This window comes from Typha angustifolia, chromosome 1, assembly GCF_048772165.1.
Source record: "Typha angustifolia cultivar Huaian chromosome 1, ASM4877216v1, whole genome shotgun sequence".
NCBI lineage: Eukaryota > Viridiplantae > Streptophyta > Magnoliopsida > Poales > Typhaceae > Typha > Typha angustifolia.
Window position 1 is genome coordinate 786829 of NC_133239.1, and position 13253 is coordinate 800081.

Below are 13253 nucleotides of genomic sequence, written 5' to 3' on the forward strand. Positions count from 1 at the left end.
GCCCTAAATCACGAAACCTCAAACAGAGCATCATGGTGTAGTCTAATAAATGAGTTGTAGAGAAGCTTGATTAATTGTATAGGATATACCCTGTTTACGTATGAATAGAAACACATCGATAAGTTCTTTGGAGGTAGAACACCAACTTCATCTTTAGTACTACCTTCCACTCCATGATGACCCATGAGTGAACTCATTCGATCAATTCATGATTGATTAGAGCCTTGTTTCCATCACAAAGATGGCTCTGGAGAATTGGCATCCACTGTAGAGCACTTAAAAGCATTATTATTTCGTTTGTGGAATGAAAGAAAAGAAAAGAAAAAAAAAGACGAAGAAAAAAGATGGAGTATGAAAGTAATATTAATGATTGTGGAATTCAGCTGGTGCCATAAAAGAACCAAACCTTAGATTACAATTTATGAAATATTTTTAAATCATACCTTCCTTATATTTTCACTATTTTTTTTATAATTAGACTTTTTTTTTCTCTATAGTTTTTATATAACACCCTTTCGCTACTTTGTACAACTACATAACTTATCCCGATTCACTTGAAAATGATTGAATTTATTTAACCCAAAATGTCATAAGAAAAAATAAAGGGTTTAATTATAAAATTCTCAAAAACGTGATATTAATACAAATTAGTGGAAATGCAGGATATATTTGGTGAATAATTCTTTTTTTAATCCTTGAGAAGTGGGAACTTAATATTTTCTGAATTAAATAAGTGCCACTGAAATTTGAACTAATTACACTCATATATAACATAAACTTCTTTAACAATATGATCACTAAGATACAATTAAATGCCAACATCAAATTAGGATATCTCCCATTGTTATGTGTTCAACTGAACTGTATTCCTGAGCATTGGTCCTACGCGGATGGAATTATTGGCAACTAAAATTTCTCCTCCATCAAGCCATAGAAGGAAGGAAGGAAGAAAAAACATTGTTATATTTAGGGATTGGTTTATGGAATTTTAAAGGAGGAAAATGAATAAGAATGTAGACTTAGTAAATTAATAAAAGTAAGATAGAAAAAAAAGTTATGTTAATCACCAAAGCTATGTAAATTAGTAAAGTTGTGATAATTTGTCAAGTAACAAAAGTTACTGCATCTGATAGATTGGAGTTTTAACTACTTTTCAACAACACAACCTTAGTAGAAAAGCAGCATGTTGACGATGTGAAAGACAATTACAAGTCTGATATATAGATTACATGGAAGAGATCAGATGACCAACATATTTCATACATATCTACTTCTTTTATCTATTATAAGATGTGATCAAGATTTGGATGTTGATAGCATAATCACACAATTTAGCAATAAACAGTGACTAATCTCCATCATCTGAACCATGGAAACTCCTCCGTTTGCATAACCACGCCTCTGCTTTATTTCTTCTTGATGTTGGCAATGAGCCTAGCCCAATTAAGAACCATAAACACATAGATCTTATCACAGATGTTGTCAATGAAGAGAAAATAAATTGCACTCCATGTCCTCTTGAACAGTAATGGACCAATGACCACCCAAAGCCCCACTGCAAATCCTAGACCCGTGGTGAGATAAAAAGATGACATCTCGTTTCCATCTTCCTGTTCTAGAGGATCATTTAGAGTCGTTCCATCTCCTGAACAATTCTTGGAAATTGGAGGCCCACAAAGATCATTGTTGCCTTCGTAGATTGACGGATCGTCAAGTGTTTGTAGTTGCTGCCCAGATGGTATTCTTCCTGAGAGATTATTATAGGACAAGTTCAAGTAGCTCAAAAAAGTTAAAGCTGATAGAGTTGGAGGAATTTCACCATAAAGCTCATTGTTTGATAGGTCGAGAGATTCCAATGATTGAAGACCACCGATTGTCTCCGGAATATCTCCAGTCAATCGATTCCCTGACAAATTCAAATTTTTCAATGTAGCAAGGCCTCCTATCTCTTGAGGGATCGTTCCACTTAGATTGTTGCTTGATAAATCGAGGCTCAACAGGAGAGACATCATCTTGTCGGTATAGTATTCCAGAGCTTGTCCTTTTGTAACCACTAAAAGAATAACGAAATCAAGAAGATAGTTACTTTCATACCGCGAGAGTGTAGTCATTGCTGTGAAGTTCACGAGAGATGGAGCTATGGTTCCTGATAGATTGTTGTGAGCAAGGTCCAAAACATGGAGATAGTCTAATTTTGCAAGCTGAATAGGTATATAGCCAGAAAACATGTTAGTCCTTAATAAGAGAAAGGCTAACTGTGGTAATCTTTTACCTATCCATATCGGCAAGCTTCCATATAAGTTATTATAAGAAAGATCAAGAAAATTAAGATACTGGCAACCTCGGAAGAACAAAGGGAATTCACCGGAGAGGCTGTTATTGCGGAAGCTTACTATTGAAAGTTCAGAACCTATTGGTGTCAAGTCGCCAGGATCAGCTCTAAAAGATTTTCTGCTTGTCAAACATTGAGGAAGTTGTCCTGATAGACGGTTGTGTGATAGATCCAAAATTCCTAAGGACTGCACCTGGTTGCACATAGATAATGGGATGGTACCAGTAATACTGTTGTTTGAAAGATCCAACAACCAAAGACTCCTCGGTAATTGCGGGACACCACCTTGGAATCGATTTGAATTCAGATTTATTTCATTTGCTACTGACAGGAACTCCAGAGTCGATGGTAATACTCCGCTGATCTGGTTTAGAGAGAGATCAAGATATTCAACCGAAGAAATGACATTCCAAAACCAATCAGGCAACCTATCGACTATTCCCGAATTGGCCATTGCTAAATAGATCATGTCAGTCTGCGATCGAATCCACGTAGGAAAATGGGGTCCCAGATTGCAGGAGCTCAAGCCTACATATTTCAATTTGAATGGAGGGAGCCAATTTGGGCCTACTACCATGGTCAGGTTGTTGTTGTCGGACAAGTATAACATCTCTAATTTCGTCAGACTTGCAAAATGATCTCCTGATATAATGCCAACAAAGTGATTGGAACTCAAATCCAAACTGCTCAAATTAGTGACATTTCCAATCCCAGAAGGTATGTGACCGCTGAGGCTATTGTTACTGAGATCAAGAGACCTTAGGCTGGTCATGTGCTCAAGACAACTTGGCAGACTTCCGGTCAAGTTATTTCCAAACAAATACAACTCCTCTATCTTGGGCGACAATCTTTTCATCAATTCTGCTATGTCCCCGCCGATTTGATTATCCCATAGATTGAGCTTTTTCAAGTTGCTTAGATTCTTTAAAGTCCTCGGTATCATGCCAATGAGATTATTTGCAGACAAATCCAACTCCTCTATCTTGGGCGGCAACCTTTTCATCAATTCTGCTATGTCCCCGTTGATTTGATTCCAGCTTAGATCTAGTATGTTTAAGTTGTGTAGATTCTTCAAAGTCTCTGGTACCATGCCAATGAGATCATTGCCTTCGAGCCCAAGTTCTTCAAGGGATGTCATATTTTCTAGCAGGCCATCAGGAATAGGACCGTGAAAGTAATTGAACCCAAGATCAAGGCTCGCAAGTGATGTGAGATTAGAAGAGTAAAGAGGCAGAGAAGAAAACGTTGCGTTGAGATTGCACTCAAATAGATAAAGAACTCTTAGAGAAGCTGGAAGCATGCTCATGGCTCGCACCCCATCCACAGCAGCACTAAGGTTTACCTCGCTCATGTCGAGGTACTTCAAAGAAGAGAGACGCGGTAACCAAGCTACATAATCAACCGACTCCAAGGAGTTATAAGAAAGATCGAGATAGAGCAGCTTAGTGAGATTACCGAGCTGAGGAGGTATGCTCCCACCGAAGCCTGCATCAAAGAGGTCGAGATACTTCAAGTTCTTGAAGGAGCCAATGAATTCTGGTATCCGCTTTTGTCCGAAGTCGTTGTAGCTTAGGTTGAGATAGTTGAGATGCTCTATAGCCAGCAGAGAAGAACTGATCTCACCGCCCAATGTCCGAAACTTATAATTGATCATGTCAGTGTTGTAGTCATAATTGATGTCGGTGAAGTTGTTATGGAGGTCGAGCTTCACAACATGGCCTGTCCTGTTGCTGCACACGACGCCCCTCCACCGGCAGCAGTCTTGGCCAGTCTGCCAAGAAGATAGGACATCACTGGGATCTTCAATGCTTGCTTTGAAGGAAAGAAGTGCGTCCCTCTCTCTCTCGATGCAACTCCTTTCTCCTCCTTTGGGCTCCACAGATATGGAGGAAATGGGGATTTGATATTGGCCCAGTAGAACCCATATCATTATTAGGATGATACGACAACATTGGATAGAGGATCTTGTCGCCTTGGCCATTAAACTTCTTTTACTTCTTCTAGCTTCCAAACACCTGGGATTAATAGGATCATATAAGCAGCTCTCGCAATAGTCAAGGCCTAAAGGCAATATTAGTAGAGAATATTTCTTCTTCTTCTTCTTCTTCTTCTTCTTCTTCTATGTACCACATGTTATTTACTTTAATGGTGGAAAGAGGCATTTGAGCTTCCAAGTACGAAGATTACGATGGCTGTGGAATTCCACGGAAGGAAACAAGAAGAGTATGGAAATTGTAATGGTTGGGGGAATTCCAGAGTCTAGATTGTCACTTATTCTCAAATAATAATGGTATATATTTCTTTTCTTTTCTTTTCTTTTTCTCAAATAAATGAAAATTTAATAATGTTCTAATTAAATTAGTGTGGCTGAGATTTGAACTCTAGGAACACTTAAATAGCATAATCCCATTTTAACAATCTGCTCACTATCCCATTGGCATGACATATCATCTTCACTTTTGTCTCTGCATTGTTCTTTTCTCTATTTTTAATACGACTCAAATTTTTCTATGAGTTAGTTATCTAACGTGATAACAAAATCAATTTGATTAGGTCATCAATTTAAACCTGGTCGAGCCTAACAACTTAAGCTTCTAAATCAGTTGATTATCTATCTTACAACAATGGATGATAGCTAAGCGACCTTTGATTTGTGGAAACAAAAACATTAGATGTCCATTTTATTTCAACCGAGCAATAAATGTTTTAAAAATACGTCCAAAGCATTAGGGTCCATAATAGTTTATTCTACAGTAAGTCCAAGAAACAAAGTCCTGAATGAGATAGCATTTAAAAATAACGTTGTCCGATATGATACGCACAATATTGTACTCATTTGTGGAATTCCAGAGAAAGAAAGGGAAAAGACTAAGACAGTGGACTTAGAAAATTATATTAATGGTTGTTTAATTTCAACATTATGATTCTCTCTAGTCCAATTTAAAGGAATGTGACAATCTCCTTTTGGATTATTAAAACCTAAGCTTGATTAGATTTTTCAGCGAATTTATAAAAATTATCATATATTTGTTTTTATTATCACTGATACTCTATCATATGAATATTTTTTATTCGATCATTGTGTTTTGCTTAAAATATCTCGAAAGTGATCGGCTGTTAGTTTTCTTAACAATTAGTTATATATAGATAAATTAAAGTAATTATAGATGTAAAATAAACTTAATAAATAAGTACTTTTAGATTAAAGTAAAATTAAATTAAATTACATTGTAAAGTCAAATTAATAAAATATTTTTAAAGCCTAGAATGAGACCAACGTTTGAAAATAATGTTGCCTGTTGTAAGACGCTAGAAATTATTTTTATTTGTGGAATTCCAAGAGAAAACGAATAATGGTGCTAAAATTTCAGCATTCTCTAGTTAAATTCAAAAAAAAAATGACAATTTCATCTTACGTTATTTGAGCCTAACCTTGTTAGATATTTACGAAAATTTATTAAAATTATTTTATGTTTCACTTTTATTATTATTCACATTACTCAGTATCACTTTCAAACTTTCAAGAATAAAAAATAGGCACATATAACCTCTAAACTAGCCAAATATATCACTAAGCCTTCATAGCCAATATTTCATTACACAAATCAATATAAACTTGTCGTTCTGGCCTCCTCTCATTTACCGATTGGAAAAGCCGCTGCCGACCGTCCGGATTCGGACTTTACGGAAGCAAAAGATAATCGTTGCCAAATTCATCTATATCTACGTAGATGCCTTCTCACCAATGTGGGAAAGCACTATATATTCAAACAAATAACTGTGCACGCAGTTCACCGGCCACGTTCCCGAGTTTCCCAGCCATAAACCCCACGATCTCGAGAGTCGAGACGTTGCAAAGAAAAAAAAAACCCTAACCCTAATCCTTTCCCCCTAAAACCCTTCGAATCGAAATCCCTACGGTCGAGAATTCTAGGGTTCCTCCGCTTCGTCTTCTCTTCGCACTCGACCATCGATTGATCTTCCGAGAAATCATAATGGATTCCGTGCTCCTCGAATCCCCCTCAATGGTGAAATCTCTCGGTTTCGGCTCTATCGGCGGCCCTAGCTTCCAATCCATGCTCAAAGAACTTGCTCTTCGGTGATAGGATCTTCCAATCCGAAGTATATAATTCCAAGGGCAATCAAGGCAATTCCTATGAAAAACAAGACCGGAAAACAAATAAATTGCATATGGAGAACACTTAGACCGCGGTATTCCGTCGACGTTTATGTCGAAGAGTCCTGTGTTTATGGACAGAACCAAGCCGCAACCACCGAAAATGGTCAAATTATGCGTCACACGGAGACTTCTATCCTGAAACACATGAACAAGATTAATATGTTATATCTTCTTTAAAGAAGAAGGTTTTACATAACCAATGCGTCAAAACATATTACAAATGAAATTGCAAATAAAGGCATTTGCTTGTTTGTAAGATACAACCTGCAACCATGCACGAACTGTACTCTGCATAACATCCTGAATTGTAAACAAGCGTCCACGAACAGCTTCCTGCTCTTCGAGCATTTCCCTTGTGCTTTTATTGATTCCTTCAAGCAGAGCTTTGGTGGCATTGCCTCTCAAAAGCTGGAGGAGCTCAAAGATGATCTCCTCTCTTGCATGAAGTGACCATTTAACTCTAATAACCTATCAAAGAGAAGAACTGCATTAACTCTTTTACAGTATTAATAAGACAAAGTTCAATATCAGATGTCCAAACTTAAAGGACATATTTCTGACAATTGCTAACCAGAGTGGCCAGTCTCCTAATTTCTTGGTTAAAGATTATACAGAGTAGATTCAAGTCTTCATGATTTCTCCTGGAAAGTGGAAACAATATCCTTACATGATCTTGCTCCTAGAGCACCTTATATAAGTCAAAAGAGGTATACGAATCAGACAAATTACCTATTTACAAACTTTAACTCTATTTCATCTGCTCCTCCAAGTACATACTTGCGGAACAATCTGCAGCAAAATACAGAGGAACATGAAATAAAACCAAACTCCCTAAAATAATGCAAGTATAATTAAGAAAACCATATGACTTGTTCAGAGGTACAACGAAGCAGATGAGGCTCTCTGTTCGTATAAGTAAAAATTGGTTTACGATAACCTGGTAAAAACAAAAGATTTGTTGCTAAACTAGAGGTAAAAGCCAGCCATAAAGCTCATTGTTTGAGGACAAGTTCAAGTAGCTCAAAAAAGTTAAAGGTGATAGAGTTGGAGGAATTTCACCATAAAGCTCATTGTTTGATAGATCAAGAGATTCCAATGACCGTAGACCACCCATCGCCTCTGGAATATCTCTGGTCAATCGATTCCCAGACAAGTTCAAATTTTTCAATGTAGCAAGGCCTCCTATCTCTTCAAGGATCTTTCGGGTTAGACAGTTGCTTGATAAGTCGAGGCTCGACATGAGAGACATTATTGTATTGGTATAGTATTCTAGAGCTTGTCCTTTTGTGACCACTAAAAGGCTAATGAAATAAGGGACATAATAACTTCCGTATGAGGAGACTATAGTCATTGCTGTGAAGTTCACGAGAGATGGAGCTATGGTTCCTGATAGATTGTTGTGAGCAAGATCCAAAACATGGAGATAATCTAATTTTGCAAGCTGAATAGGTATATAGCCAGAAAACATATTAGACCTTAATAAGAGAAAGGCTAGCTGTGGTAGTCTTTTACCTATCCATATCGGCAAGCTTCCATAGAAGTTATTATAAGAAAGATCAAGAAAATTAAGATACTGACAACCTCGGAAGAACAAAGGGAATTCACCAGAGAGGCTGTTGTTGCGGAAGTTTACTTTTGAAAGTTCGGAACATATCGGTGTCAAGTCGCCAGGATTAGCTCTAAAAGATTTCCTGCTTGTCAAACATTGAGGAAGTTGTCCTGATAGGCGGTTGTGTGATAAATCTAAGATTTCTAAGGATTGCACCTGGTTGCACATAGATAATGGGATGGTACCAGTAATACGGTTGTTTGAAAGATCCATCACTTGAAGACTGGTCGGTAATTTTGGGACCCCACCATGGAACTGATTTGAATTCAAATTTATTTCAGATGCTGCTGACAAGAACTCCAGAGTCGATGGTAATACTCCGCTGATCTGGTTTAGGGAGAGATCAAGATATTTGACCGAAGAAATGACATTCCAAAACCAATCAGGCAACCTATCAGCTACTCCTATTTTAGACATTATTAAATCGATAATGTCAGTCTGTGATCGAATCCACGTAGGAAAATGGGGTCCCAGATTGCAGGAGCTCAAGCCTGCATATTTCAATTTGAATGGAGGGAGCCAATTTGGGCCTACTACCATGGTCAGGTTGTTGTTGTTGGACAAATATAAATATTCTAATCTTGTCGGACTTGCAAAATGATCTTATGATATAGTGCCAACAAAGTGATTGAAACCCAAAAACAAACTGCTCAAATTAGTAAGCTTTCCAATCCTAAAAGGTATGGGACCTCTGAGGCTATTGTTACTGAGATCAAGATAACTTAGACTGGCCATGTGCTTGAACCAACTTGGCAGATGGTCAAGTTATTTGCAGACAAATCCAACTCCTCTATCTTAGGTGGCAACCTTTTCATCAATTCTATTATGTTCCCGCTGATTTGATTATCCTATACAATGAGGTTTTTCAAGTTGCCTAGATTCTTTAAAGTCCTCCGTATCATGCCAATGAGATCATTGCCTCCAAGCCCAAGTTTTTCGAGGGAGGTCATATTTCCTAGCAGGCCATTAGGAATAGGATCGTGAAAGTAGTTGCCCCCAAGACCAAGGCTCACAAGTGATGTGAGATTAGAAGAGTAAAGAGGCAGAGAAGAGAACGTCGCGTTGAGATTGCAATCAAATAGATAAAGAACTCTTAGAGAAGCTGGAGGCATGCTCATGGCCTGCACTCCATCCACAGCAGCACTGAGGTTTAACTCGCTCATGTCGAGGTACTTCAAGGTAGAGAGACGTGGTAGCCATGATACCAGATGAACCGAGTGCAAAGAGTTAAAAGAAAGATCGAGATGGAGCAGCTTTGTGAGATTACCGAGCTGAGGAGGTATGCTCCCACCGAAGCCTGCATCAGTAAGGTCGAGATACTTCAAGTTCTTAAAGGAGCCAATGAATTCTGGTATCCACTTATGTCCGAAATTGTTGTAGCTTAGGTCGAGGTAGTTGAGATGCTCTATAGCCAGTAGAAAAGGATTGATCTCACCGCCCAACGTTCGAAACTTATAATTGATCATGTCTGTGTTGTAGTCATAGTTGATGTCGATGAAGTTGTTATGGAGGTCGAGCTTCACAACATGGCTTGTCCTGTTGCTGCACATGACGTGTAACAACCCAGAATTTTGGAACATAAATAAATAAAATAAATAGAAATATACAGTTTAGATAGCGATGAATTTTATTTTATCTTTTATGTTTTAAGATTTTTATTAAATTAAATTAAATTTTTAGATATATCTTTAAGATATTAGAATTCTTATTCTTGTGGGACTCTTATTATATATTGTTTTTTCTTTTATAAAAGGGGGCCTAGAAGAAAACCTTAGAGCAATTTTTTAGAAGAGAAATTAGGCGCTACAGTACTGAGAAATAAAAATGAGAGAGAAAAAGATATTATTCTCGAGGGAGATTAGAGAGAGAAAAAATAGAAAATAGAGGAAAAAAATTTTATCATACCAAAGAGAAGAAAAAAATAAAGAGAAGATAATCATGGAGTGCTTTGAAATTCATGCAGATTACGATTAGGATGAGAAAATCAAATTATTTTAGATTGAGCGATCAAGGCAAGTCTCCACTCATATTTTCTTAAATTTTTATTATATAAAAATAGAATTGATGAATTATAAATATATTTATGTTTATTCTTATCCCGTTTGATTTTATAAGATAAGAAATTTTGCAATAGATGTAAGAAATTCATTGTTTTAAGGATCTTCAATAAAAAATTAGAAATATTAATATTTTGTATTTTATAGAAAATTCATATTTATCATTCTTGGAAAAAAGGGATTTTATTGTTTATTATTTTTCAGATTTCAAAGTATTTATTTTTATTGCAGAAAATAAGAAATAAATTAGGAATATTTCAATTTAAATGAATTTTTAGATTTATGAAAATAATTAATAACTATTTCTATTGTAGAAAATAAGATATAAATTAGTAATATTTCAATTTATATGGATTTTGGATTCCTGAAAATAAATAATATTATTTTTTAAGAAAATAAGATATAAATTAGAATTACTTCAATTCAAAGGAATTTCGGATTTGTAAAAAAAATTTATTATTATATTTTATTTTCAGAAAATAATAGAGGAAATCTTTATGCTAATATATTTTATTTTCTATAAATAAAATATAAGAGATCTTTATTTTTTTTAGAATATGATCAAAAATAAAATATTATTTTTGAGACGTGAAATTTTGCAATTATTTATTTGTGTTTTCTGACTTATTAAGAATGATTTATATTATATATATATTAGAGGAAATAGTAGTATTTGAATTTATGGATTATTCGTGTATATATTGTATTTTGAAGATTGAGAATTTTGGTGATTGAGGAATTTGATACTTGAGATTCATAATGAATCAGTATAAATACTAATAAAAGTGAGATCTAAAACCCAATTTGTTTTCAAAAAGATAAGTCCAAGGAAAAGATCCTTGGAATGTAACGTTGCGACGTGCTACTAAGTGACTCTAGCGGGATTAGGGAAAAGATTCCTGGATTTTTGTTCTGGTGACTCTAATCTTTCTCAACGGTTAGTGAAAAAGTCAATAGGGCACTGTATAGTACCTACTGTGACCCTAGACGGATCGACTATCTAAAAAAGTCCCGGGCGCCATCTCGATGGTGGCTAGGTAGTGCGATGTGGCCACGGGTCAGAGTACCCATTAATGAGATAATATGGTATTTTATCAGTTTTAACGGGTTTCCATGATAGTACAATTTTGGTAGAGATCGACTGCTTTTATATTGATTTATTCAAATTAAGATATTATGAATGATTTATGATTCGATTCCCATGATAGTACATTTTCACTAGAGATTGATTTGTGTTATATTAATTTATTTAAATTGATATATTATAAGTGATTTATAATTCGATTTCCATGATAATACACTTTAGTGGAGATTCGTTTCATACTGATTTATTCGGATTGTGTTAATATGAATGATTTATTATTTGATTTCCATAAAAAAAACACGTTTAGCAGAGATTGATTTGTTTTATATTAATTTATTTAAAATGAGTTAATATGAATAATTTATGATTCTAATTTGGTATATATGGATTTTGAAATTCAATATAAGAGACAAGAAAACTATTTATTTTTCAAGACGGCTTATATATTATTATTATTATAATTCTTTTTCTGCTACTATATGTATCACATGTTGATCTTTGTCATTAGACATATTATTATTAGAGTGGGTTACTTGCTGGGCATCTAGCTCATGAGGACTTATTATTTTTACAGTAATTTAAAAAGCCACTTAGTCAGGACTTTGAAGACTGAGTACAATTTTCGCTGTGTCAATCTATTTTAGGATTTAATTTTTATTTGAGTTTTCATGTTTTTTTCGGATTTTATTATAGAGATTTATGACCATCATATTTACGGATCGCAACGTGACTGGACGCCCCTCTATCGGCAGCAGTTTTGGCAGTCTGCCAAGAAGATAGGACATCATTGGGATCTTCAATGCTTGCTTGGAAGGAAAAGTGCATCCCTCTCTCTCTCTCTCTCGATGCAACTCCTTCCTCCTCCTTTGGGCTCCACAGCTACGGAGGAAATGGGGATTTGATATTGGGCCAGTAGAACGCATATCATTATTAGGACGATACGACAACATTGGATATAGGATCTTGCCGCCTTGGCCATTAAACTTCGTTTGCCTCTTCTTCTTCTTCTTCCAAACACCTGGGATTAATAGGATATAAGTTATCGTGGTGGTGAAGGCCTAAAGGCAATATTAGTAGAGAATGTTTATTCTTCTTCTTTCTCTTCTTCTATATACCACATGTTACTTAAACGGTGGATAGAGACATTTGAGCTTCCAATTCCACACTACCTTGCCCAAGTATGGAAATTACGATGGTTGTGGAATTTCATGAAAGGAAACAAGAGTATGGAAATTAGATTCTCACTTATGCTCAAATAATAAAGGTATATATATTTTTTCTCTTCTTTTCTTTTTTGAATAATGAGAATTTAATAATGTCATAATTAAATCATTAGATTTGAATTCAGGAACACTTAATATAATATGTCATTTGAACAATCTGATCACTATCCCATTGGCACTGATTTTTTAATCTTCTACACTCCTTTTTTGTGTTTCGTATTGTCTACACTCTATACACGGGTGCTTTCTCTATTTTTAATGTGGCTCAAGTTTTTCTATGAATTAGTTATCTAACGTGATAACAAAATCAGTTTTACTAAGTAATCAACTTACACCTCATCCAGCCTATCAACTTATGCTTCTAAAATCAGCTTATTATCTTAAAACAATTAATGGATGATATATAGCTAAGTGACTTTTAATTTGTGGAAACAAAAATATAGTTATATTTAGGGATAAATCAATTATAAATGTGGTAGTGCATTATTACATCTCCATTTTATTTCAACCGAGCAATAAATGTATTGAAGTACCCATTGAATACGTCCAAAGCATCAGTTGCATGGTAGTCTAGTCTACAATAAGTCTAAAGAAACAAAGTCTAGAATGAGACACTCAAAGTTATACTCATATGTGGAATTCCAGACAAGGAAGGGGAAAAAGACTGAGATGCTGGACTTAGAAAATTATATTAATGGTTGTGAAATTTTAATACTAGGAAGAAGAAAATGGTAATCTTGGCAGGGATTATTGGAAATCTAATCTTGA

The 13253-nt window shown here is 35.4% G+C and overlaps 2 protein-coding genes across 2 annotated transcripts; both read right to left on the reverse strand.

Annotated features, from left to right (window-relative positions):
* Window positions 1-1194: 1194 nt before the first annotated feature.
* On the reverse strand, window positions 1195-4262 carry LOC140759376 (receptor-like protein EIX2). The gene has a single exon (XM_073095924.1). The coding sequence runs from the start codon at window positions 4260-4262 to the stop codon at window positions 1407-1409; it is 2856 nt and encodes a 951-aa protein (XP_072952025.1). The 3' UTR covers window positions 1195-1406.
* Window positions 4263-8969: 4707 nt separating this feature from the next.
* On the reverse strand, window positions 8970-9671 carry LOC140759386 (uncharacterized). Its single transcript, XM_073095935.1, has one exon. It carries the CDS (start codon window positions 9669-9671, stop codon window positions 8970-8972), a length of 702 nt encoding a protein of 233 aa, XP_072952036.1.
* Between the last annotated feature and the right edge of the window lie 3582 nt (window positions 9672-13253).

What these genes read in the sequence shown, in the direction of transcription:
- LOC140759386 (XM_073095935.1), bottom strand. Translation starts at nt 9,671, where the DNA reads ATGTGCAGCAACAGGACAAGCCATGTTGTGAAGCTCGACCTCCATAAC.
- LOC140759376 (XM_073095924.1), bottom strand. Translation starts at nt 4,262, where the DNA reads ATGATATGGGTTCTACTGGGCCAATATCAAATCCCCATTTCCTCCATA.